This window comes from Haliotis rubra, unplaced genomic scaffold (assembly GCF_003918875.1).
Source record: "Haliotis rubra isolate DU_JTF1 unplaced genomic scaffold, ASM391887v1 Scf623, whole genome shotgun sequence".
Taxonomy (NCBI): Eukaryota; Metazoa; Mollusca; class Gastropoda; order Lepetellida; family Haliotidae; genus Haliotis; species Haliotis rubra.
Genome location: NW_025767328.1, coordinates 481,935 through 507,664, shown reverse-complemented (window position 1 = coordinate 507,664; position 25,730 = coordinate 481,935). Strand labels below are relative to the sequence as shown.

The window sequence follows — 25,730 nt, the reverse complement described above, 5'->3', positions numbered from 1 at the left end:
TATTGCAATAAAGTTTTCTATCCATAAAACGTGTTCTTCTTCAAATGTGCATGTTGTTGTTAATGTCATTGGATATGTGTATGTTGTTGTGAGCTCGGTGTTTATGTATGTTGTTGTGAAGGTCGGTGTTTATGTATGTTGTTGTGAGCTCGGTGTTTATGTATGTTGTTGTGAAGGTCGGTGTTTATGTATGTCGGTGTTTATGTATGTTGTTAAGGTCGGTGTTTATGTATGTTGTTGTGAAGGTTTATGTGTTTATGTATGTTGTTGTGAAGGTCGGTGTTTATGTATGTTGTTGTGAAGGTCGGTGTTTATGTATGTTGTTGTGAAGGTCGGTGTTTATGTATGTTGTTGTGAAGGTCGGTGTTTATGTATGTTGTTGTGAAGGTCGGTGTTTATGTATGTTGTTGTGAAGGTCGGTGTTTATGTATGTTGTTGTGAAGGTCGGTGTTTATGTATGTTGTTGTGAAGGTCGGTGTTTATGTATGTTGTTGTGAAGGTCGGTGTTTATGTATGTTGTTGTTGTGAATGTCGGTTGTTTATGTATGTTGTTGTTGTGAAGGTCGGTGTTTATGTATTGTTGTTTATGTGAAGGTCGGTGTTTATGTATGTTGTTGTGAAGGTCGGTGTTTATGTATGTTGTTGTGATGTTGTTGTGAAGGTCGGTGTTTATGTGTATGTTGTTGTGAAGGTCGGTGTTTATGTGTATATGTTGTTGTGAAGGTCGGTGTTTATGTATGTTGTTGTGTTTATGTAATGTCGGTGTTTATTATGTATGTTGTTGTGAAGGTCGGTGTGTTTATGTATGTTGTTGTGAAGGTCGGTGTTTATGTATGTTGTTGTGAAGGTCGGTGTTTATGTATGTTGTTGTGAAGGTCGGTGTTTATGTATGTTGTTGTGATGTTTTATTGTTGTTGTGAAGGTCGGTGTTTATGTATGTTGTTGTGAAGGTCGGTGTTTATGTATGTTGTTGTGAAGGTCGGTGTTTATGTATGTTGTTGTGAAGGTCGGTGTTTATGTTGTTGTGATCGTTTTATATATTGTTGAAGGTCGGTGTTTATGTATGTTGTTGTGAAGGTCGGTGTTTATGTATGTTGTTGTGAATGTATGTCGGTGTTTATGTATGTTGTTGTGAAGGTCGGTGTTTATGTATGTTTATGTTGGTGTTGTGTATGTTGTTGTGAAGGTCGGTGTTTATGTATGTTGTTGTGAAGGTCGGTGTTTATGTATGTTGTTGTGAAGGTCGGTGTTTATGTATGTTGTTGTGAAGGTCGGTGTTTATGTATGTTGTTGTGGTGTTTATGTATGTCGTCGTGTTTATGTATGTTGTTGTGAAGGTCGGTGTTTATGTATGTTGTTGTGAAGGTCGGTGTTTATGTATGTTGTTGTGAAGGTCGGTGTTTATGTATGTTGTTGTGAAGGTCGGTGTTTATGTATGTTTGTTGTGAAGGTCGGTGTTTATGTATGTTGTTGTGAAGGTCGGTGTTTATGTATGTGTTGTTGTGAAGGTCGGTGTTTATGTATCGGTTGTTGTGAAGGTCGGTGTTTATGTATGTTGTTGTGAAGGTCGGTGTTTATGTATGTTGTTGTGTGAAGGTCGGTGTTTATGTATGTTGTTGTTGTGAAGGTCGGTGTTTATGTATGTTGTTGTGAAGAAGGTCGGTGTTTATGTATGTTGTTGTGAAGGTCGGTGTTTATGTATGTTGTTGTGAGGTCGGTGTTTATGTATGTTGTTGTGAAGGTCGGTGTTTATGTGTGTTGTTGTGATGTGTTTATGTTGTTGTGAAGGTCGGTGTTTATGTATGTTGTTGTGAAGGTCGGTGTTTATGTATGTATGTTGTTGTGAAGGTCGGTGTTTATGTATGTTGTTGTGAAGGTCGGTGTTTATGTATGTTGTTGTGAAGGTCGGTGTTTATGTATGTTGTTGTGAAGGTCGGTGTTTATGTATGGTTGTTGTGAATGGTCAGTGTTTAGTATGTTGTTGTGAGAGCTCGGTGTTTATGTATGTTGTTGTGAAGGTCGGTGTTTATGTATGTTGTTGTGAAGGTCGGTGTTTTATGTATGTTGTTGTATGTTGTTGTATGTGTTTATGTATGTTGTTGAATGGTCGTTGTGTTTATGTATGTTGTTGTGAGCTCACTGTTTATGTATGTCCAGGTGAAGTGTGAGAAGTACTGGCCGGAGGAGAAGAGTCCACTGAAACTTGGAGACCTGACCATCACCAACGACGGGGTCACTGAGAGACCGGACTACTGCATCACACAGATTACCATACAGCACAAGAAGGTTCATACTACCCATTAAAAGTTTAGACTCATTAGTGTAAATGTAGCCACCTACTTCAGTCAACTGTTCTAAACTAGATTTTGCAAAATATTCCATACTATTTATAGGTACTGTTTACACATGAACTGGAGTATTGTAAAACAAACTCGTAATATTGAAAAGATTATTGTCATGAGTTCAATAAGTGATGAAACTGAGTGAAAATTTGCGAATTCTTAACAAAACTTTACACCAAAACGTAGCTGTTCACACGCACGATATTTGCACATGCTTTTCAGCAATTTGATGCATGATCCTCATGGAGCTCATTTGCATAATGTTTGCAGTTGGTTCCCCCAAGTTAGTGTAGAAATTCATCTTTGATGTAACCAAATTATATACATAACATGTAGCGGGTGCTTTAAGTAAGTTTTAACTTTTGATGGGTAGTATATATCACATCTGGTTCTTATATACTGTTCACAATGACTAGGGGATACTCTGGGCGGGATGGATCCTTGCAATATCTGACCTGGCAGATTACCATGTTATACATCACCAGAACCCTGTAAAACCAGATCCTTCTACCTCATGTGTGACTTGATTGTCTATCGTGCTATACATTACCCCACACCGGTAGAACAGGTCCTTGAACCTCATGTGTGACTTGATTGTCTATCGTGCTATACATTACCCCACCCCTGTAGACCAGGTCCTTGTACCTCATGTGTGACTTGATTGTCTATCGTGCTATACATTACCCCACACCGGTAGAACAGGTCCTTGAACCTCATGTGTGACCTAACTGTGTATCATGTTATACATTACCCCACACCGGTAGACCAGGTCCTTGTACCTCATGTATGACCTGACTGTGTATCATGTTATACATCACCCCCACACCGGTAGACCAGGTCCTTGTACCTCATGTATGACCTGACTGTGTATCATGTGTTATACATCACCCCACCCCGGTAGACCAGGTCCTTGTACCTCATGTATGACCTGGCTGTGTATCATGTGATACATCACCCCACACCTGTAGACCAGGTCCTTGTACCTCATGTATGACCTAGTGTATCATGTTATACATCACCCCACACCGGTAGACCAGGTCCTTGTACCTCATGTATGACCTGACTGTGTATCATGTTATACATCACCCCACCCCCTGTAGACCAGGTCCTTGTACCTCATGTGTGACCTGACTGTGTATCATGTTATACATCACCCCACACCTGTAGACCAGGTCCTTGTACCTCATGTATGACCTGGCTGTGTATCATGTTATACATCACCCCACCCCTGTAGACCAGGTCCTTGTACCTCATGTGTGACCTGACTGTGTATCATGTTATACATCACCCCACCCCCCAGGTCCTTGTACCTCATGTGTGACCTGACTGTGTGTATCATGTTATACATTACCCCACACCTGTAGACCAGGTCCTTGTACCTCATGTATGACCTGGCTGTGTATCATGTTATACATCACCCCACCCCTGTAGACCAGGTCCTTGTACCTCATGTGTGACCTGGCTGTTTAGCATGTGATACATTACCTCACCCCTGTAGACCAGGTCCTTGTACCTCATGTGTGGACCTGGCTGTGTATCATGTTATACATCACCCCACCCCTGTAGACCAGGTCCTTGTACCTCATGTGTGACCTGGCTGTGTATCATGTTATACATCACCCCACCCCTGTAGACCAGGTCCTTGTACCTCATGTGTGACCTGGCTGTGTATCATGTTATACATCACCCCCACCCCTGTAGACCAGGTCCTTGTACCTCATGTGTGACCTGGCTGTGTATCATGTTATACATCATCCCCACCCCTGTAGACCGGGTCCTTGTACCTCATGTGTGACCTGGCTGTGTATCATGTTATACATCACCCCACCAGGTCCTTGTACCTCATGTGTGACCTGGCTGTGTATCATGTTATACATCACCCCACCCCTGTAGACCGGGTCCTTGTACCTCATGTGTGACCTGGCTGTGTATCATGTTATACATCACCCCACCCCTGTAGACCAGGTCCTTGTACCTCATGTGTGACCTGGCTGTGTATCATGTTATACATCAGCCCCACCCCTGTAGACCAGGTCCTTGTACCTCATGTGTGACCTGGCTGTGTATCATGTTATACATCACCCCCACACATTTGGATCTGAGCTTAACACTCACTCATACATATACATGCGCGCAGAGGAGTTCAGTGTCCATTCAAGGAGATATGTTCTCTGAATACGAAGCTTACTTTCCGTTATAGCTGAACGAACGCCGTCAAGTGATGCACCTGCACTATGTCACGTGGCCTGATCATGGCGTCCCATCATCCCCTCCGCTCGTCCGGTTCTGGAAGGTGTTCCGGTCCATGGCGGCTGACAGCAAGGCTCCCGTCGTTGTCCACTGCAGGTTGCCAATTTCACCTACCTCTTCTTATCAACATGACCTATTTAAAAAAAGGATCATATGGTCATATTCTATGTGTGTGTGCGCGTGTGTGCGAAGAAAAAACACCATACCCACCTTGAATGATATGAACGCCTGGGGGCTATTTCAGTTAGCAGATATTCGAGGGGGATATATACATTCTTGGTTGACTATCAATAATGATTTCTTTCATCATCTCTCTGTTTTACACCATGCTGAAATGAGCCACTTCTATCGCACACACGAGTCATGAAATAAACGTCGTCAGACTACGATAGGCCTGGACTGGCATCCACCTTGGCTTGCTCGGCCATCTTATGTTGTCGTTGTCCAGACTGTGTCACTGAGATTGTTCCGTGGTGAATTCGATTATTTAAGATTTCCAATGTTAGTGATGCACAACACCAACTACATTAATGATACTCACGTAAGGTACATTGTATACCGTCTCCCTCGGAAATATGTATATTTCCAGTGCTGGAGTTGGGAGAACAGGGACATTTATTGCTCTGGAGGCCCTGATGGAGCGAGCTCGACGGGAGGGAGTGGTGGACGTCCACGAATTTGTCCTCAAGATGAGAGCAGACCGGGTCAGCATGGTGCAAACAAAGGTGAGATAGCCGTGGTGGCCCTAAGTATTGCTGATAGTCAGTGGAAGTGTGAATTCAGAATATTAGTCAAACTTCACAAAATATTATTGGCCTTAACCACATGTACATCATTTGTCAAAGGGTGTAAATAAAGCAACATTCTTCATGGTCATCACGATAATGATTGATTCACCAAAGACGTGTCTGCTTGACACCTATTCGAAACATAGCACTATTATATAATGTCAGTTTCCCCAAACATGTCTTCCTCAATTTTTATTACACTACGGTTAAGTGTTGATTTCTGCCCCCAGGAACAGTACCTGTTTCTCCACCAGGTGGTGCTGGAGGCGCTGTACAGCGACATGACACACATGACACCCACCATGTTTGACAGCCGGTTCTGCACCGACAACCTTGCTTCGGCTTCAGAAGAAGCCATCTTGAAAAAGAATGGGAGGTAATGTGTTGCCTTTAAGGTACACCAACATCTGCAACATATACTAGCGTGAGGGCTTTGGGTTTGCAAAGAGACGTCCATTCACCATAGTGAATGGCTCTTGGGAACAATAGCCATTTCGACTTCCTGTTAAAGAATGTTTTGAAATTGTGTGCATGACATTGGATTTGTTTTGTAACGCGTTCCCCAGACATTTAAGTGCCCTGTGATATCCCTAAAATCCGAGATGGATATTATTGCCATACCGTGTCTGAATAATGACAACCAAAGACAAAAACAAATATTACTTTTTGTCCTTACGATAAAAGATGTAAAATCTAGCTTACCCTGTAGACCAGATCCTTGTACCTCATGTGTGATCTGGCTGTGTATCATGTTATACATTACCCCCACACCTGTAGACCGGGTCCTTGTACCTCATGTGTGACCTGGCTGTGTATCGTGCTTACATTGTTTCAGAAACTCGTTGAACTGAAGGGAGAATTAAATGCCTCTGAAACTGAGGGAGCTCTTCTGTCAGAAAACTCGCGGAAAAACCGTAGCAAGGACATTCTGCCAGGTACCATTTCACCGGCGATAACTGTGTATCATGTTGTCTACTATATATTGAATTTTTGCTTATCCTGACTCGCTATATGATTATCTCCCTTTTCCTTCGAACGGTTGTGGAAACTTGAATCCCTTTGCTCCCTGAAGCACACGTAAAATCACTCACCCATTCGGGTTGCCTCCCCTTCACCATTCCCGCCAGTGGTGTCCCACGTGATCGGCACATTGCCATGCTCTTGTCACTCTCTCCTTCCTCCCCAAGCGGAGTGTTGGTCGGATACTTCGGGTCCCTTTTACGGCTTCATATCCTTTATATATTTAGACACTTATCCAAATTAGTGCAGTTGATTTTCATAAATATTTGTTGTCTTGTTTACGCAAGAAGTTAGACAAGGAACGGCGTGATAACAAAAGCTACGCTGGGAGGGTTGGTTATCAGTCATCAAATCGTGAGTTGCTGTCTTTACTACCTATTGGTAAAAGTCATAATATACTCCTGCCAATAATGGTTGTCACCCCCTTCAATTGTTTTTTTATATTGGAGAGGGGGTGTGGGGTGGGGGTGTGAGGTGTGTTGGTGGTTGGGCTGGGGAGGGGGATGACAACCATTATTGGCATGATTATATGTCATCTATGAATACATCTGTTAATGTATCGGGGTCACTAGATGTGAACTCAGACATGGCAGTTTCTATCTAGGAGGAAGTCCCCTCCAAGGGAGGGATCGACATCACAGTCTTCTAGGTAAAAGATGTTCAGGCAGACCACTCCTTACAGTGCCTCTACGATGTCATCAGGGTTGCAAACCCTCAGAGCAACAGGCAGCTAACGTCATCGCAGACATGCACAGGTCGCGAATCCTCCGAGGCAATCAACTGATAGTTATCATCAGCAGACTATGGACAACCCGCTAGCGTTTGCAAACGCTACCTTACCACCGATGTCATCCAGCCAGTTTCACAAACCTCCTGAGATGGTACATCGTCATCAGCCTACTACGCAAGCCTTCAACCCTGATGACTTCGTAGACAACATTACGGGCAAGGTTATCCAGGTGATGGAGCCACGATTAACTACTGAACGTCAACTACCAGAGCCACGCCCTCTACAGGGTTTGCGAACCCTACTCCGGAGATAGCCCCTATAGTAGAAGAAGAGGTTGAAGAGGAATCAAACTCCTTTATCTACAACAACGTCGGAGGTACTATCCTGGATTGCTGATGGTCTGCCAATATCTTCACCTACTCGGGACTCCGATCCAGCGAATAGATACTGCATACAGGATGAGGGTTTTGACTCTTATCACCATCCCGCCGATCAAACCAATATCTCAGGAATCTGAAAGCTACTAGGAATCAAAGGCTGCATACAAGAGTCGGAACAAGAACGGATGGTTTTGCCAACCCTTAATGCCACTCAAAAGGATGAAGAGTTTATCTCGGATTACTTGGCATCTCCATCAGCGGGGATTATGCTTCTACGTCTCCTATCATCGTGTTCATGGTCAGACTTACATACTAAACCATTACTACTTTAACCATGGGCGTCCCCATTAGACAGAGTCCAGAGAGGTATTACAAGACTCTAAGGATCAGATGATAATTAAATCTACGCAGACCATGACTTACACAAATCGTCATCCGTCACAGCGTAACCAGTTTTGGTCGTGAATTTACCACGGGAAAGAAATATCCCACGGTTGGGGGTGGCAAGTCAGTTTCTTTTCGTCACTCATTCTATAACTCCGGAGGATTTTCTGGCAGAAGGCGTTCCTACAGATCAGGTTTGGGACGACTGGTTCGTCCCACCCCCAACCATTCATCTACAACCGTCAACAGTGGGTGGACGTCTGGGCGGCTACTGGGAGAGCTGGAGAATACTAGGCAATGACTACATTATGGAGATTTTATGAGAGGGATACAGAATTCAGCTCAAGGCAATGCTTCTGCTTACTGTCACCTCACAGGTACATCATTACCCCGAGCCACAACGCAGCAAGTTTACAGAGGCCATCGACTCCTTATTAATAAAGAATGCCGTAGAGATCTTGGATCAACACAACCTCTCACCGGGCTTTTATTCTCCAATTTTCCTTGTACCAAAAGAAGAACTCCAACGAGAAGTTCCATCTCATCTACAATCATCCATCTTATCTACTGAAACCAGACAAATTCAAGATGCTGCACTTACCTCAACTGCATCATCTCATAGCCAGCATAGATCTGCAAGACGCTTACCTGCAAATCCCGATGCATCCAGCGTCTAGGAAATACTCACGATCCCTGTATCAAGGACAGCACTATCAGTGGAAGGTCCTCCCCTTTGGAATTTCCTGGGCCCTGTGGCTATTGTCGGGTGTCTTCATCAACAAGGACTTCACAGTGCCATTTATCTGGACAACGGGATTCAAGCTCATCAATTAATAGATCAACTGAGACATCAACTACAGTTTACGATCAGTTTACTAACTCAGCTAGCCTGGCTAGTCAATCAAATGTAATCGGAAATAGAGCCATCACAGGACATACAGTTTCTGAGCGTCAGATTCCAGACCATGCAGAATAACATCAACGTTCTGGAAGATCGATGGGCAGAAATACAAGCGGGTATTCCAGCCGCTCTCAACGGCTCACTACCGATAAGAATGTGGCAATGTATATTACACGTCCTCACGTCAGTTCATGCTCTCACGCTCAGAGGAAGACTACACCTGAGACCGCTCTCTTTAGTCAGCAGAAGATCTCCATACCTCAGCACCTGAAGTTGTACCTATTATGATGGACGAAGTCGAATGTCTACGGCGGAACTTACTTGCAAGAGCCGGCGTACAATCTTCATCTCTTCTGGGATGCATCTCTACAGGGATGGGGAACGCATTGCAACGAAGAAACCGCATCAGGGATTTGGTCGCTGGAAGAGATCCTTGCACATAAACAAACAGGAATTCAGGGCGGTCATAAAAGCAGTCCAACATTGGGCACAGCTATAAAAGAATCAGTTCCTCATGATACACATACACAACTCGACAGTAGCCTTCTACATAAATCTACAAGGCTCAACAAGATCATCGACGCTACTAGAACTGACATTCCAGCTTTTCAACTTAGCGGACGAAGGTCGAAGGACGGATGAAGGCCTTCCACATTCCAGGAGCAAAGAACGTGTTAGCCGACGCCCTATCCAGACCACTCCACCCGTCACCCACAGAGTGGATGTTACTCCCTGCGGCATTCCAACTACTGACAGTAGACCAAGGCCGTCCTCTCACAGATCTATTAGCAACACGCTTCAATCACCAGGTTACGACGTACGTCTCACCAGTACCAGACCCTCAAGCCTGGGCTCTTGACGCACTAACGATTTCATGGGAAGGACTGAACATGTAAGAATTTCCACCAACGATCCTGTTACCACAAATTTTACTAAAAATCGCTCAGACCAAATTACTAAGACTAATTTTGGTCGTGCCATCCTGGCTAGCGAGAACCTGGTTTCCAGACCTAATACAGTTCATAGGAGAACCAACGCTGTGCCTACCAGACTGGCCGAATCTACTGATCCATCCTCACACAAGGCTTCCTCATGGCAATCCAACGGGATTCCAACTTCACGCATGGAACGTATTACGCACGGCTTGAAGAAAAGAGGATATTCCACTAGAGCAGTTAAGGCAGTTACACTGGCCTTCAGACGATCGACTCGGAACCTCTACGATGATAAATGGAAAGGCTTTGACCATTTTGCTACGCATAGGGGATTTTCAGCTGTGAAGGCCGAATGCTTATGTCATTTGAGGGCAACTAGACACCTAAAGGGATCTACTCTCTCTCCCAACATACTCAGCGGCAATCAGCTCAGTCATGTACTGAGAAAAGACTACATTTGAGTTGAGACGCTATTTCTCGCTGCACTAGCTACAGCCGCACGAATGAGTGAGTGAGTTTAGTTTTACGCCGCACTCAGCAATATTCCAGGTATATGGCGGTGGTCTGTAAATAATCGAGTCTGGACCAGGCAACCCAGTGATCAACGGCATGAGCATCGACCTGCGCAATTTGGAACCGATGACATGTGTCAACAAAGCCAGCGTAGATACACGCCCTTGACTTCGGACGAACCAGATTCGACATCGGACAACATGCGGCAGCCCACTTGGGTCTTAGATGGGATTTTATAGTGAAAATTCAGGTCAGCCAGATAGACAATTCCACGTCCCGGCATTGTCTACGATACTTGGTTCAGATGATACACAATATAGACTCAGTTCTGGTAACGCTCCTTACCTTAACAGATGGGTCGCGATTCAGCTCTGGTAACGCTCCTTACCTTAACAGATGGGTCGCGATTCAGTTCTGGTAACGTTCTTACCTTAACAGATGGGTCGCGATTCAGTTCTGGTGACGTTCTTACCTTAACAGAGAGGTCGCGATTCAGTTCTGGTGACGTTCTTACCTTAACAGATGGGTCGCGATTCAGTTCTGGTGACGTTCTTACCTTAACAGATGGGTTCGCGATTCAGTTCTGGTGGCGTTCTTACCAACAGAGAGGTAAAGCGATTCAGTTCTGGTAACGTTCTTACCTTAACAGATGGGTCGCGATTCAGTTCTGGTGAGCGTTCTTACCTTAACAGAGGTCGTCGCGATTCAGTTCTGGTAGCGTTCTTACCTTAACAGATGGATCGCGATTCAGTTCTGGTGACGTTCTTACCTTAACAGATGGGTCGCGATTCAGTTCTGGTGGCGTTCTTACCTTAACAGAGAATTCGCGATTCAGTTCTGGTGGCGTTCTTACCTTAACAGATGGGTCATGATTCAGTTCTGGTGGCGTTCTTACCTTAACAGATGGTGATTTATAGCGATTCAGTTCTGGTGACGTTCTTACCTTAACAGATGGGTCACGATTCAGTTCTGGTGACGTTCTTACCTTAACAGAGGGGTCGCGATTCAGTTCTGGTGACGTTCTTACCTTAACAGATGGGTCGCGATTCAGTTCTGGTAACGTTCTTACCTTAACAGAGAGGTCGCGATTCAGTTCTGGTAACGTTCTTACCTTAACAGATGGGTCGCGATTCAGTTCTGGTGACGTTCTTACCTTAACAGATGGGTCGCGATTCAGTTCTGGTGACGTTCTTACCTTAACAGAGGTCGCGATTCAGTTCTGGTAACGTTCTTACCTTAACAGATGGGTCGCGATTCAGTTCTGGTAACGTTCTTACCTTAACAGATGGGTCGCGATTCAGTTCTGGTAACGTTCTTACCTTAACAGATGGGTCGCGATTCAGTTCTGGTGACGTTCTTACCTTAACAGAGAGGTCGCGATTCAGTTCTGGTGACGTTCTTACCTTAACAGATGGGTCGCGATTCAGTTCTGGTGACGTTCTTACCTTAACAGATGGGTCGCGATTCAGTTCTGGTAACGTTCTTACCTTAACAGAGAGGTCGCGATTCAGTTCTGGTAACGTTCTTACCTTAACAGATGGGTCGCGATTCAGTTCTGGTAACGCTCCTTACCTTGACAGATGGGTCGCGATTCAGTTCTGGTAACGTTCTTACCTTAACAGAGGGTCGCGATTCAGTTCTGGTAACGTTCTTACCTTAACAGAGAGGTCGCGATTCAGTTCTGGTGACATTCTTACCTTAACAGATGGTTCGCGATTCAGTTCTGGTGACGTTCTTACCTTAACAGAGAGGTCGCGATTCAGTTCTGGTAACGTTCTTACCTTAACAGATGGTTCGCGATTCAGTTCTGGTAACGCTTCTTACCTTAACAGATGGGTCGCGATTCAGTTCTGGTAACGCTCCTTACCTTAACAGATGGGTCGCGATTCAGTTCTGGTAACGTTCTTACCTTAACAGATGGTTCGCGATTCAGTTCTGGTAACGCTCCTTACCTTAACATATGGGTCGCGATTCAGTTCTGGTAACGCTCCTTACCTTAACAGAGGGTCGCGATTCAGTTCTGGTAACGTTCTTACCTTAACAGATGGGTCGCGATTCAGTTCTGGTAAACGCTCCTTACCTTGAAAGATGGGTCGCGATTCAGTTCTGGTAACGTTCTTACCTTAACAGAGAGGTCGCGATTCAGTTCTGGTAACGTTCTTACCTTAACAGAGAGGTCGCGATTCAGTTCTAGTGACATTCTTACCTTAACAGATGGTTCGCGATTCAGTTCTGGTGACATTCTTACCTTAACAGAGAGGTCGCGATTCAGTTCTGGTAACGTTCTTACCTTAACAGATGGTTCGCGATTCAGTTCTGGTGACATTCTTACCTTAACAGAGAGGTCGCGATTCAGTTCTGGTAACGCTCCTTACCTTAACAGATGGGTCGCGATTCAGTTCTGGTAACGTTCTTACCTCAACAGATGGTTCGCGATTCAGTTCTGGTGACATTCTTACCTTGACAGATGGGTCGCGATTCAGTTCTTGTAACGTTCTTACCTTTACGTATAAGCCGTTCAGATAACTAGACATTGAGGTGCACTAGTTGTCTAAATCCACGAAATCTAATAGATTTACTCCGGTTAGTTTATTAAGAAAAGGTGGTCACCCGATTTCATCAAAATTCAACAGGAAGAAGCCGTAAGAAGGGCTCCCAGGGTGTATATAAGCAGACGCTATATTGACAATTCAGTTACAGGGGTTGTTTAATCAAAAATGGCATTCAGTAATAGATAATACTTCACGGTATGACTCTTATAGAATATACAAATCATTACTCCAGCCGGAGAAATAGCTATCGTTTTTAACATCAAAGAATTTAAGATATCCATTTATACGTTTTAGGTTAGACTTGATCAACATAATGGTAAACGAAGGAAGAAAGTTATATTGAACGATGCAAGAGAAATGCCCTCTGTGTGTAATGTAGATGTGGAAAATGAAATTCATTTTTTACTTGTATGGCCTTTTTATAAAGACTTGCGTACGAAATATATAGCTGAATATTATCTATGAATGCCTCCCCCCCCCCCCCCTTCATTAGCGGTTAAACTACTGCTTTCATCAACTGACCAGCATGTAATAATAAAGCTGTCGTACTATATTAATTATGCTCATATTAAACGCAACAATCTGATATAAAGTTTTGTAGACCCATCGTATTTCCCTACTTGTGCGTAATTTTCTGCCTGTGACATCATTTGCTGTTTGGAGCACTAATTACTACTTATTGCAACATATGTATAGTGTATATGTATAACTCCAGTGTATATGGGCCGGAGGCATTTGTACAATAAACATCTTTGACTTTGACTTTGAGTCCCAGTAGGTGGCTGACCCACCACCTATTCCGTCGGATTCAGGATAAGGAAAAATATGTAATTTTTCGAATAAAATTGATATTTTATGCATATCCTGACTAATGAGTTGAAGGGCCCTCCCAACCGTCCCCTCTCAGCACTTCGGACCTCCCTGTAGGTTTGAGTGCTGGCTTAATTCAGGAGAGAGTAACAAGAGCATGGCAATGTGCCGGTCACGTGAGATACCAGTGGCGGGAAGGGTGAAGGGAGGCAACCCAAATGGGTGAGTGATTTTACGTTTGCTTCAGGGACCAAAGAGATTGAAGTTCCCACTACCGTTCGAAGGAAAAGGGACATAAGCCCATAACATGAGTCAGGCTAAGTATAAAATTTCAATTTTGGGGAAAAATTGCATTATCATCCATCCCAGGGGCCACCTTGAACATACTTTAACTACGTTGTCAGGGTTCCTATTGGTTGGTCTGGTTTCGTTTGGTTATTCTGTGGTTTTAAAGACCCGTGCAGGTCCGGGTTAGAATTAACCTTCAGAAACCCATGCTCACTGACTTGGTTGACACATGTCATCGGTTCGAAATTGCGCAGATCGATGCTCATGCTGCTCATGGATTGTCTGGTCCAGACTTGATTGTTTACAGACCGCCGCCATAGAGCTGGAATATTGCTAAGTGCGGAGTAAAACTAAACTAACTCACTCACTCACTGTGGTTTTAAAAAAGCTTCAGGGGTTCATTTCTAAGTGAGGTAATGTTATAAGTTTTTTGCCATGCACCCGTGCCTTCATCTGTTCGTTAGCACTGAACTAGAAATCTCCTCTTTGAAAGAAGCAAACCTGTGATTGCTCTTTACGTGGCATGTTAGGGAAGGATGACAATATATTTTGAATAACTTCTTTATTACTGTGAGAGCAACGTTTTGGTGTAGGAGATGTTTATAAAGAACCATTTGGATTAGTACTGCAATAGATTAGGGAAGCCAGTTAACAATAGCAACACCTTGCCTCAGAGGATGGGAGCGTTAACATATGAAGCCTGAAGTCTACAGCATTAACGAAAGAATAGAAATAGTGAAGTCTGTAGTAGACACAAAGGGATATTCCAGCAATATCACGGCGGGGGGACACCAGAAATGGGCCTCACACATTGTACCCATGTGGGGAATCGAACCCGGGTCTTCGGGGTGATGAGCCAAAGCTTTACCACTAGACTACCTGACCGCCCCTCAAAGTGATTATGACTGATGGGGATCTATGAGGAGGTATGAAATAGCCTTGGTCACGACTGATTGGTGGTTAGAGTCTTTTGAAGTAGATAGTTCCTTGGAGTCTCTAGACCTTGTGGCTGACAATTCCGTAGTTCCAAAGCTAACTGTAATACTAAGGCTTCTGATTTTCAATAATCCTGGTATATGTCAAGGTCGTCTTTCTGACATAAAGTCAATTTCAAGGCGACTACCTGCTTCATTCAATAAAAACACTTTGGAGATTTTATTTAATATATCATCACCACCGTACGTGTGACTTCTAGACAAAAATTTCAGTTGTTTCCACTTTGGTTGAGTAAACTAAAGTACAACAAATACACGTACATCATCAAGCATAAGATTTTGAAACTTTGTTTTATGTTTTCAAATGCAATAATTGTTCTTTCAGCTGATAAATGCAGGCCGATCTTATCTCTCCCGGTTGCTGAGAGTAACGATTATATCAACGCAGTATTTGTACCTGTAAGTACGATGTTCTAGACAATGATTCTGTTGAAACCTGTAGATTCAGTTGGTATCTTGTATGGCATTGTAAGACCTGGATGAATTTGCATGATATCATTAAGATGAAGCAATGTATTTATCAATCTCGAAAAATCCAAAAGTAAAAATATAAACTGTTGTAAAATAGCCGTTTAAACAAATGAATGTGTATTGTTCAGCCTCGCTGTTATCAAAATGTCACTTTGTGGCACGTGCCTTGGTGTTTCCATTTTCAAACAGGCGCAATGATATCTCCCCAGTTCCCTCCTTCTATACCACATGACTCAATATATCATCTCATAAACGTCTTTCACACTGAATTCTAACAATATCGGAGGTCCCAAAGTCTCTCTAGGTTCACATTCGTGTATGCTCCCCCCGTGTAGGCATGCAGGTATTCCTTCTCTAGCACAGTAATTCTCATCTACAATACGCCACGATTAGATGCGTAATTGCTGAGAAATATTCACTCACTTACTCACCCAAATGCTACACAATGCTCAGAGGCTCAACGTCCATCAATGTAACCTAACGTGCATCTAGGTATCCCTTCTATAGCACATTCCAACGCATATTTCAATGTCGCTTCAAATACAACACACATTTCAACGTCTCCTTACTCCAACACGTATTTCAACATCTCCTTACTCAATCACGTATTTCAACATCTCCTTACTCCATCACACATTTCAACATCTCCTCACTCCATCACACATTTGTACGTCTCCTTACTCCACCACGTGTTTCAACATCTCCTCACTCCATCACACATTTCAACATTTCCTTACTCAATCACGTATTTCAACGTCTCCTTACCCCAACACACATTTCAACATCTCCTTACTCCATCACGTATTTCAACATCTCCTTACTCCATCACACATTTCAACATCTCCTCACTCCATCACACATTTCTACGTCTCCTTACTCCACCACGTGTTTCAACATCTCCTCACTCCATCACACATTTCAACATCTCCTTACTCCAACACACATTTCAACGTCTCCTTACTCCATCTCCTTACTCCAACACACAATTCAACATCTCCTTACTCCATCACACATTTCAACATCTCCTTACTCCATCACACATTTCAACATCTCCTTACTCCAACACGTGTCACAACGTCTCCTTACTCCAACACGTGTCACAACATCTCCTTACTCCATCACACATTTCAACATCTCCTTACTCCATCACACATTTCAACATCTCCATACTCCATCACACATTTCAACGTCTCCTTACTCCATCACACATTTCAACATCTCCTTACTCCATCACACATTTCAACATCTCCTTACTCCATCACACATTTCAGCGTCTCCTTACTCCATCACACATTTCAACGTCTCCTTACTCCATCACACATTTCAACGTCTCCTTACTCCATCACACATTTCAACATCTCCTTACTCCAACACGTGTTTCAACAAGTGTTTCAACATCTCCTTACTCTAACACGTGTTTCAACATCTCCTTACTCCACCACACATTTCAACGTCTCCTTACTCCACCACACATTTCAACATCTCCTTACTCCAACATACATTTCAACGTCTCCTTACTCCAACACGTGTGTCAACGTCTCCTTACTGCAACACAAATTTAATGTCTCCCATTCTAACGTCTCTGGACTCAATGTCTATATATAGACGGAAACCCGCCAGAAAGGTCTACTGGCCACACAGCTGCCTCTGCCGTGGACTGTGGTGGACTTCTGGAGGATGGTGTTTGACCACAATGTCCAGACCGTCGTGTCTCTCGTCTCAGAGGAATGCACATCACAGGTAACTCGGGTCATGGTCTCAAGTGGACGTATGGATGCCTGATAGCTGATTTCACCATTACGCTTGTGAGACAAAATAACATTACGTTCTCGTTTTGATTCACGTATCTCAATACGTTACTTGTGCCGTTGTCTTCTGTATGTATGCCTTTCTTGTAACATCACCACGGACACTGGTAATCATTGGCAAAGAGTGTGACTGAGGTCCCAGGATAATGTCCTGTGCCCCGTGTGTCTCTACCCCTCCGGCCGTTCGTTTTGATACAAGTACAAGCATTCAGTTCTATATATGACAATTATTATATAAACAGAAGTTTGGGTTAGAATGTAAATATTGCATTCTCACTGGACAATGAATATACCACAGTTACATTTGAATGCAAATGACTATTTACTTTAACTTGATGGACATTCATCTTATTTTATGGGATTCACTTGGGGTGTCAATCAGCAATGGCCGTCAATGTCACAAAGTACAGGCACATCAAACGGACCCTAAATTCCCCAATAATACTGTTATTGCATGACGTCAGTGCACCAGCTTTACTAGCAGATAAGGACTTAATTTAACTTTTAACTTTATCTATCTTAATGCTTATACGTAGTGTAAATATCTATCTACAGTTTGTAAAGGTATACATGAACACATGTTATGTATCTGATAGGTTGACGAAGCCCTGTTTTGGCCGAAGACAAATAAGGTTTTGGAGTGTGGACCCTTTCGTGTCGAGAAGTTGGAATCAAAGAACAAGGCTATAGCACTGAATGTCTTGTTACAGGTACGCAGTACATCGGGCCTTATTGCTACTGTTGTCATGACTACGTGGAAGCCTAGGAATTAAATAGGCACAGATAAACCATGACTCTCTACATGGTTGTAACATCACCACTGCCACATTATAGTTTAACTCACTTCTTTGTTTGAAGTTGGGAAGTACAATATAGAACCAACTTTATGGAAGAAAAAGAAATGCATAGGCCAGAAATCCGTTGCGAAAATGTTGTATTTTCAAACATGCATAACTCGTCCACAAATAGACGTTAGTGCATAAATTGTAACATCAGTTTAGAAAAAGGTCATGGCTATACAACCAAGTGGATAATTTTAGTTAACGGAGACCTTGAGCGCGATGGCGACGACGTAGCACGGTCCCGACGTCGGGTCTCCTGGCTCTCAGTCCAATCTCTCTCAACCTGTTCTGTACCGTTTTACCGGATATCCTCCGAAGTCCAGGCACCCTGGCTGTTGTGCTCTCACCCGTGCAGTACGATCACGTAAATATAGTACCCGGATGTACCGATCTTGGCGACAGTGGTGACTAGGGGTCTGCCTGTACGGGGTCATTTGGTATACCTGATTGGTTGTAACGAGCTGCAGGCCGTGATATCGTGCTAAGACTAACATTCAGACACCTGGCAACAAAAGATTGATAATCTCCAGCTTGAATTCTTTCGTTGGCGATGTTCCGTGTCGCAGCGTCAAGACGTGGCGTAGTGATTTGACCTTGAAACTTCTTCAAAACAAATGTCGATTTCCGATTGTAATCTGGAGTTTTATAGCCAGACAGTGTATGCTCTTTGCTGCACAATTTCAACTTCAAGGTGATTTCTATTGCGTTGTGGCGATGCCTTTTTAGTCCTTGTAAGAAATCTCATCAAAATCAACATTTTCAGATAAAATCGATTTTTGACTTGCACAATTGTGTAAAATCATGTTCTGAACACTTTTGTTACATATTTTGACGATTGTTTGAACACAAAAGGAAATTAATAGATTTTTATACGTACAAAATGCATATGCGTTTCTTTTTGGGGATAGTATATATCCAGAGGGGCAGATAAGCTGCGTATCTGCGTCAATTACGCAAATATTTATGTGAAAACTCAATTCCTATTAAGTCTGTTGCGTCCAAGCATGCTTGAAGTTTTGTAAATACTCAATAAACTTGATTTTACGTGCGTATAAACAAAAAAGATAAAATAACTGAATTATATTCAGCAACTATTTCAGCACCTGAACTTGGCAACTTGCAGTCATTCTTATTGTTTCTCATGTTACAGATCAAATATATATAACAAACACGTAAAGCAACATTTAAACTTTATTATATTTTAACAATTTATGGAAAATGGCAAAATACTCAATTGAGTTTGAGTGAGGTGGGTACAATTTATTTGGTTACTCGAAGAAAAATTAGGATACCCAATTGAGATGAACACAAGCGAGTACATAACTCACCCAAAACGTTATCTGTAGCTCTGATATCTCTTGTTCTCACAGGACTCTGATGAGAGCACCAACAAGAGAAGTCATGTTGCTGTTTGTGAGTGACTGGGAGGAGGGTGTGGACACGCCTACAAACACATCACAGTTCCTGTGTCTCATCAACGACATCGACTCCAGAATCGCCGCCGGCAACATCGCTGTCATGTGCATGTAGGTTCCGTCCGACACTATCAAATAAGTCTGAACTACTTTGGTTTAATTTTGCATGTAATTTTAGGGAATGCATTGTGTTGTTGAGGCTTTGTTTATATGAAATGTTACTGGAGGTTAATGGGTTATGGAAACTGAATATACTGGCTGTTGATGTTGCCTCGTCTTCCAGGGATGGTGCCAGCAAATGCGGACTGTTGTGTGCTGTGCAGAATATCATCCAACGTCTGAAGCAAGACCAAGAGATAGACGTGTTTTTGACAGTCAGATTGCTACAGACAGTCAGGCCCAGCTTTGTGACTTCCTTTGTAAGTATTGGATTGTCAGATTGACAGTCATACGTCTTATGAGTGAGTGAGTGATTTGGTTTCAACGTCCCTTTGAACAGTTTTACTGTCACATGACTTCCCTTGTGAATACATGATAGGGCGACTGATGCAGACTGACAGACCCAGCTTCCTGACATCCGGTGTGAGTACTTGACAGTCAAATTGCTGCAATCAGACCTAGCTTCAAGACTTCCGGTGTGAGTACTTGACAGTCGACCCGTGAAGGTCCGGGTTATAATGAGCCTTCAGTAACCCATGCTTGTCGTAGGAGGCGACCAACGGGATCGGGTGGTCAGGCTCGCTGACTTGGTTGACACACGTCATCGGTTCCCAATTGCGCGGATTGATGCTCATGCTGTTGATCACTGTATTGTCTGGTCCAGACTCCATTATTTACAGACTGGAATATTGCTGAGGGCGGCGTGAAACTAAACTCACTCACTCACTCACTTAAGAGTCACATTGCTGCAATCAGACCTAGCTTCAAGACTTCCGGTGTGAGTACTTGACGGTCAGATTGCTGCAATGAGACCCTGTTTCCTGACTTCCGGTGTTGATACTTGACGGTCAGATTGTTGCAAACAGACCCAGTTTCCTGACTTCCGGTGTTGATACTTGACGGTCAGATTGTTGCAAACAGACCCAGTTTCCTGACTTCCGGTGTTGGTACTTGACAGTCAGAATGCTGCAATCAGACCCTGTTTCCTGACTTCCGGTGTTGGTACTTGACGGTCAGATTGTTGCAATCAGACCTAGCTTCAAGACTTTCGGTGTGAGTACATGACAGTCAAATTGTTGCAATCAGACATAGCTTCAAGACTTCCGGTGTGAGTACTTGAGGGTCAGATTGCTGCAATCAGTCATAGCTTCCTGACTTGAGTGTACCTACTAGTCAGGCCTCAAGGAAGAAGATCGTGAAGCTAATATAATATGTACGTCCCTCTGTCTTCAGGCCCAGTACCAGTTCTGCTACAGGGTGATTAAAGAATACCAGAAGACTATCAACACAGTGTATGAGAACTTCCGTGGCTAGGGTTTCGTCAGCGCTGATCGAGCAAGGGAATTACACAACAAATAGTTACCGTAATATATGCAATACAATTGTTTTAAATGAAACATGTTTCTTTGTACATAGCCTTGCCAAGCCTTGCATACATATGCAAAAACATAGTTGCTTCACATTCCAATGAGTTTTTCATCTGATTAACACTTACCTCTATTTTTCAATCTTCTCCTACTGTGATTTTTATCTCATGTTTTATAATAATTTTTGTTGGGTTTATTCTCACACCATATGAGTTAAGGTCACCTTGTGTCACTATGTGCTTGATTATCAACGTGTATGCAAACGCTTGAAACTTTTAACAACTTAATGAAGCCAAAATATTCCCATGTCAGCTTTCTTTACGGTTACAGATTTTGACATGATTGCATACTTGTAAATATGTGGGTCTAAGCTTACAATTGTATCTTATATCATGACTACACGCTATATCTATGATTGATATAGATACACAAACTTGGTTTACTCGTATTCATTCCTATCCTAAACTGAATTTATATTGTGACATTAAACTTTCTTTTGAGAGAGAGGTGTATTTAACTTCTCTGGATGTACCAGCTTATAGTAAGGCTCTCAGTATATTTCGTTGTTCAGGCCATCAGTTAATGATAGAGTCTGGAAGAAAATGTGGTCTGACAAGAAATTCTAGATTATGTCCATTTTGTGTTATACCTGTAATTGAGACAGAATATCACATGTGTTTGGAATGTCCTTTTTACTAGACATACAATTTTGCCTGAGTTCTATTGTACTCATCCTTATGATAAATTGGTATTACTTTGAACATCACACGATTCAAGTATTTTAAAATCGTTTAGCGAATTTTTTGTTCCTTGCATTTAAACAACGTAACAATTACCTTAACAAAACTTGTACAACCCATTAAGTGTGTGTTTATTGACCTTGTACAGTGTTATGGCGCTCCAGATTTCCACTTTCATGATATGATTCATGTACCGTAACTGTATAATGGGCCTGTGGCCCCTTTATTGAATAAACCAATTATTAATACTACATGTTTCCTACAAAACAACATTCTGCTGTAAACTCACATGAAACAACAACTGATGCAGGCAAGGCAAGATGGACAGGATTCTATCAATAACATCGCTGACGTACCATGATACATATATATATTTGTGGTAAATAAGGTGAGAGGTACGCAAAAGTACTTCTCCTGACAGGGACTTCACGGGGTTTCTTCTTGCTGGTGTTGCGTAAAGAAACATCAGTATGTTGTCTCAGATCCTGGCATCCCGGAGTTGATGGTGAAAGCCCATCCAGCATGTTGCCAGTATAAATTTCTCAAATACATGAACATATTATGTTATCATTTTCAAAACTGTTTTTGTAACTGTACATATTGCTTAGAAATTCAGTGAATGTTTTCCAATGAAGCCCTAACCCCTTGGATGCCTTATCTCGCCAATACTTATCATTGTCAGCGTTTTCAAGAAGCCAAAGAGTTTCAGATATGTTTAAATCAATAACTAGGACTCTAATAAAATATTATTGACACCGGAAGATCCAGTGTTGCGTGAATGTATGTCTTGTGCAGAACATGACAACATGTTCTTAAAAAAAAATAGTCAGGCATCCAGAGGGTTATATATAAAAAAAATATTATATATTGTTTTAATTATTTATTTTTATTGCTTCTTCTTCGTATATATACAATGCTCTCGACATGTACTCACATATTCTTCAAATAAAAATAACGTTATCGTTTGTCCTTGGTTGTCTTATATTTGTGTGGCAGCAGAAAACTCGCCTGTAAAACATGCCCTGATGGAACATTCTTCTTGCCCTTCCACCGTAGTTTATTTGTAATAGTGGGCGAGCGGTCTAAGGCGCCAGGCTAGTGATCCAGCGAGCTTGAGGTGCCGGGATCGAGCCCACCTGTGACCGGGTGTAAAAACCTTGGAGTCAACTTTGTATGCAGACCTTTTCAGTGTTGTCACAACCCCAAGTGTACAGTACACAACCCTGTGCACCCATGAATACGTTGGTAAATGAGAAGATGGTGGTCACATGAATACGTGCAAACACCTAGTTTCGGATACAGCAACGTGCAGTAAAATTAGACAAAGTGCTGTGACTATGTGTCCCAGTCAACCCAGCTGTGAATGGGTACCTCGTAAGGCTGGGAAATCCGCAATAATCTGGTGCGCCTTGTGGCTGCAAGAGTTGTAAGATCCCCAAGGGAGTTGAGATTGATATTACGATGTACCGTTGAGATTAACATCCAATGATCGAGGGGGAAAACGGCGCCTTGAGCACGTACTAGTAGCGCTATATCAATATCCTATAATAGTTCAGTGAAACGTCTTGTGGGCACACTGGAGTTATTGGTAGTCGTGGTTGTCCATTCAGTTATTTTTTTAACGACACTGCTACATTCATGAAGATTTTTTCAAGTGTTTCACAAGTTAATGAACGCCCTCGTTCCCTACGCCTGTCAATCAAAAGCCAGGACAAACCGTGTTGTAACTAGACGAACCTCTCGTGTGCCAATGGGGTAACTTTAACTTACACACTGACGTCAAGGTATCGGTGCAGACTGGTTGACTTTGTGTACCAGACGGACGCCTGGTAATAATTCTCAGGGGCGAATCCTGGATTTTGGAGAAGGGGGTGCACATAAATCATGAAGTCCAAAGGTTAGGGGGAAATGCTCCTCGGGGTATTTTTTTCGGGGGGCAGGGCTTGTTATAATGTATAATTTATTATTACCGGTTTGGTTACTGATGGATCTAAACGGCTTTCAGCACCTCTGCAAAAGATACGGGATGGGAGCATCACACATAATAACCATTTTGGTGTATCACGAATGGGTGGCTCTCCTGCATGTTTCAATGTCACCTTTGGGGAGAACTGACTACAGTTAAATAATAGCGAAATCTATGGTAAAATAGAGTTTATTGTACAATTCTGACCATATCATGAGTATGTATTTGTTTCAGCAGTATTACAGCTGCACCACGCGGTTTGTTAAGACACGCTAAATGTCGCCATGGCGTCTTAATGCTCTACAGTACACATACTGATAAAACAGTGATCGACAGGTAAAGAAAGTATCTGCTATCGATTGTATATCTAGTCCTGGGCCAAATGCTAGAAATGTCCCTGTTTTAGGATCTCTCAGCTGCAGCAGACGTGTTATCCAGTAATCGGTGAGTGTGAGAGAGAGAGAGAGAGAGAGACAGAGACAGAGAGAGAGAGTGAGAGACAGAGAGAGAGACAGAGAGAGAGAGAGAGAGAGAGAGAGAGAGAGAGAGAGAGAGAGACAGAGAGAGAGAGAGAGAGAGAGAGAGAGAGAGAGAGAGAGAGAGAGACGTGGGGGATACACTCACGAGTCGTAGCTGAATGGTAAAGGTCGGGAGCGCCGTTAATGTCTCGTTATAGTGCGCAATCCCGGTCCATCGTTTATACTATCTTGTATTATTATCTATGATATGTTTGTGTTCGGTATATATAATTGTTGAAGGGCATGTGTATGCTTATCCAAGACTTCAAGGTCGATTGGGTCCAAAGTGTCGTCCCTTTTTCAACAGTGTATATATACTCTAGTACTTACACATCTTCGTGCTAACAGTCAGTTTATCAGCGTACATGTATACGCCAAAATGACGATTTCCGTTGTGACTTTCTCGGTTTTATGAAGTCAAGTCTGGGGAAATATTTAATCTGTTACTCCGAAACACCCAAACTCCCATTGCACACAGGCTTTTGAAACAGATATGTTCATGTAGAAATTACAAAAAATATATACAGTGTAGAGTTACTAATTTTTTAATCAGAAGTCATAGCGCAGATAATACCCACTAACTAAGCACGTGTACAGTTCATATTGGGATATAATGTGGCTAACCTCAGATATTTTCAATTGAAAATGAAACCTATGATGAAATCGACTAAAAGGTATAGTTTCTTTTGTTTTTTCAGTTTATGTGTGAATGCTTTGAAGGCTGATGTTGGCCACTGTTGGGCAACATCAAACAGACAAGGAGTATATTCACTGATAATTATATACAATGTCGGGCAAAAGGCAAAATAAATGGTTATGTGCATCTTTTCGAGTATTCACCCAAAACGATATTGTTTTATCGATTGACCCACGAATTAAGTACTTGAAGGAAAGCTGTATTGAAATGTGAGTTAGTGAATTTAGTTTTACGCCGCACTCAGCAAAATTCCAGCTATATGGCGGCGGTCTGTAAATAATAGTCTTGACCAGACAATCCATTGATCAATCGTAAGAGACATGTCATCTATCTATAGGCGGATCCAGAGGGAAGAGGTGGTCCTGAACTCGTGAGAATGAGTGTGCAGCCCCTCTTTCTCAAAAAACGGTATCCGCCCCTGCATGTTGAGAAAATTGTTTGGCTACTTTGGACGAATTATATTTATATGGGTTTTCAGCAATGAGGTAAAAATATTCACAAAACTATCCAGTGTGTAAATGGGTGACATGAGAATCGGAAAATGGATCCCATACGCCATGCAGTCCGAAAGGGGGATTCAGGAGGTGAGAGACTACCCTTCCCTTCGTCATGTCTTCATTATATGGGCTCTGATTTCACTCACACAACACCTCACACGCACACGTACGGACGCACAAACCTGCAGTGTTGCAACCAACCCCAAAACACCATCCCCTTTCCCCCTGCAATAAGCTTAAGTACCATCTAAAAACCAACAATATATAAATGCATTATTTGAGGAAATGTCTTCTGCAAAAATAACACATATTGTTCCGTACATGTTACTCGTTCATCGCGTTTACTGTTTATGGCAGAGGGA

At 42.6% G+C, this 25,730-nt stretch overlaps 1 protein-coding gene across 3 annotated transcripts in view; it reads left to right on the top strand.

Annotated features, from left to right (window-relative positions):
• Nucleotides 1–22,655, top strand: part of LOC124256297 (multiple epidermal growth factor-like domains protein 10) — a 115,339-nt gene extending 92,684 nt beyond the window's left edge. For all 3 annotated transcript variants that reach the window (XM_046690274.1, XM_046690275.1, XM_046690273.1), the window contains 11 exons: nt 2,158–2,286; nt 4,543–4,688; nt 5,182–5,317; nt 5,611–5,756; nt 6,216–6,315; nt 15,214–15,287; nt 16,965–17,099; nt 17,764–17,877; nt 19,380–19,535; nt 19,708–19,843; nt 20,817–22,655. In XM_046690274.1, coding sequence (XP_046546230.1) covers nt 2,158–2,286; nt 4,543–4,688; nt 5,182–5,317; nt 5,611–5,756; nt 6,216–6,231 — 573 coding nt within the window. In that variant the 3' untranslated portion in view covers nt 6,232–6,315; nt 15,214–15,287; nt 16,965–17,099; ... (2 more) ...; nt 19,708–19,843; nt 20,817–22,655. The remainder of the gene's footprint in view (nt 1–2,157; nt 2,287–4,542; nt 4,689–5,181; nt 5,318–5,610; nt 5,757–6,215; nt 6,316–15,213; nt 15,288–16,964; nt 17,100–17,763; nt 17,878–19,379; nt 19,536–19,707; nt 19,844–20,816) is intronic.
• The last annotated feature ends 3,075 nt before the right edge of the window (nt 22,656–25,730 follow it).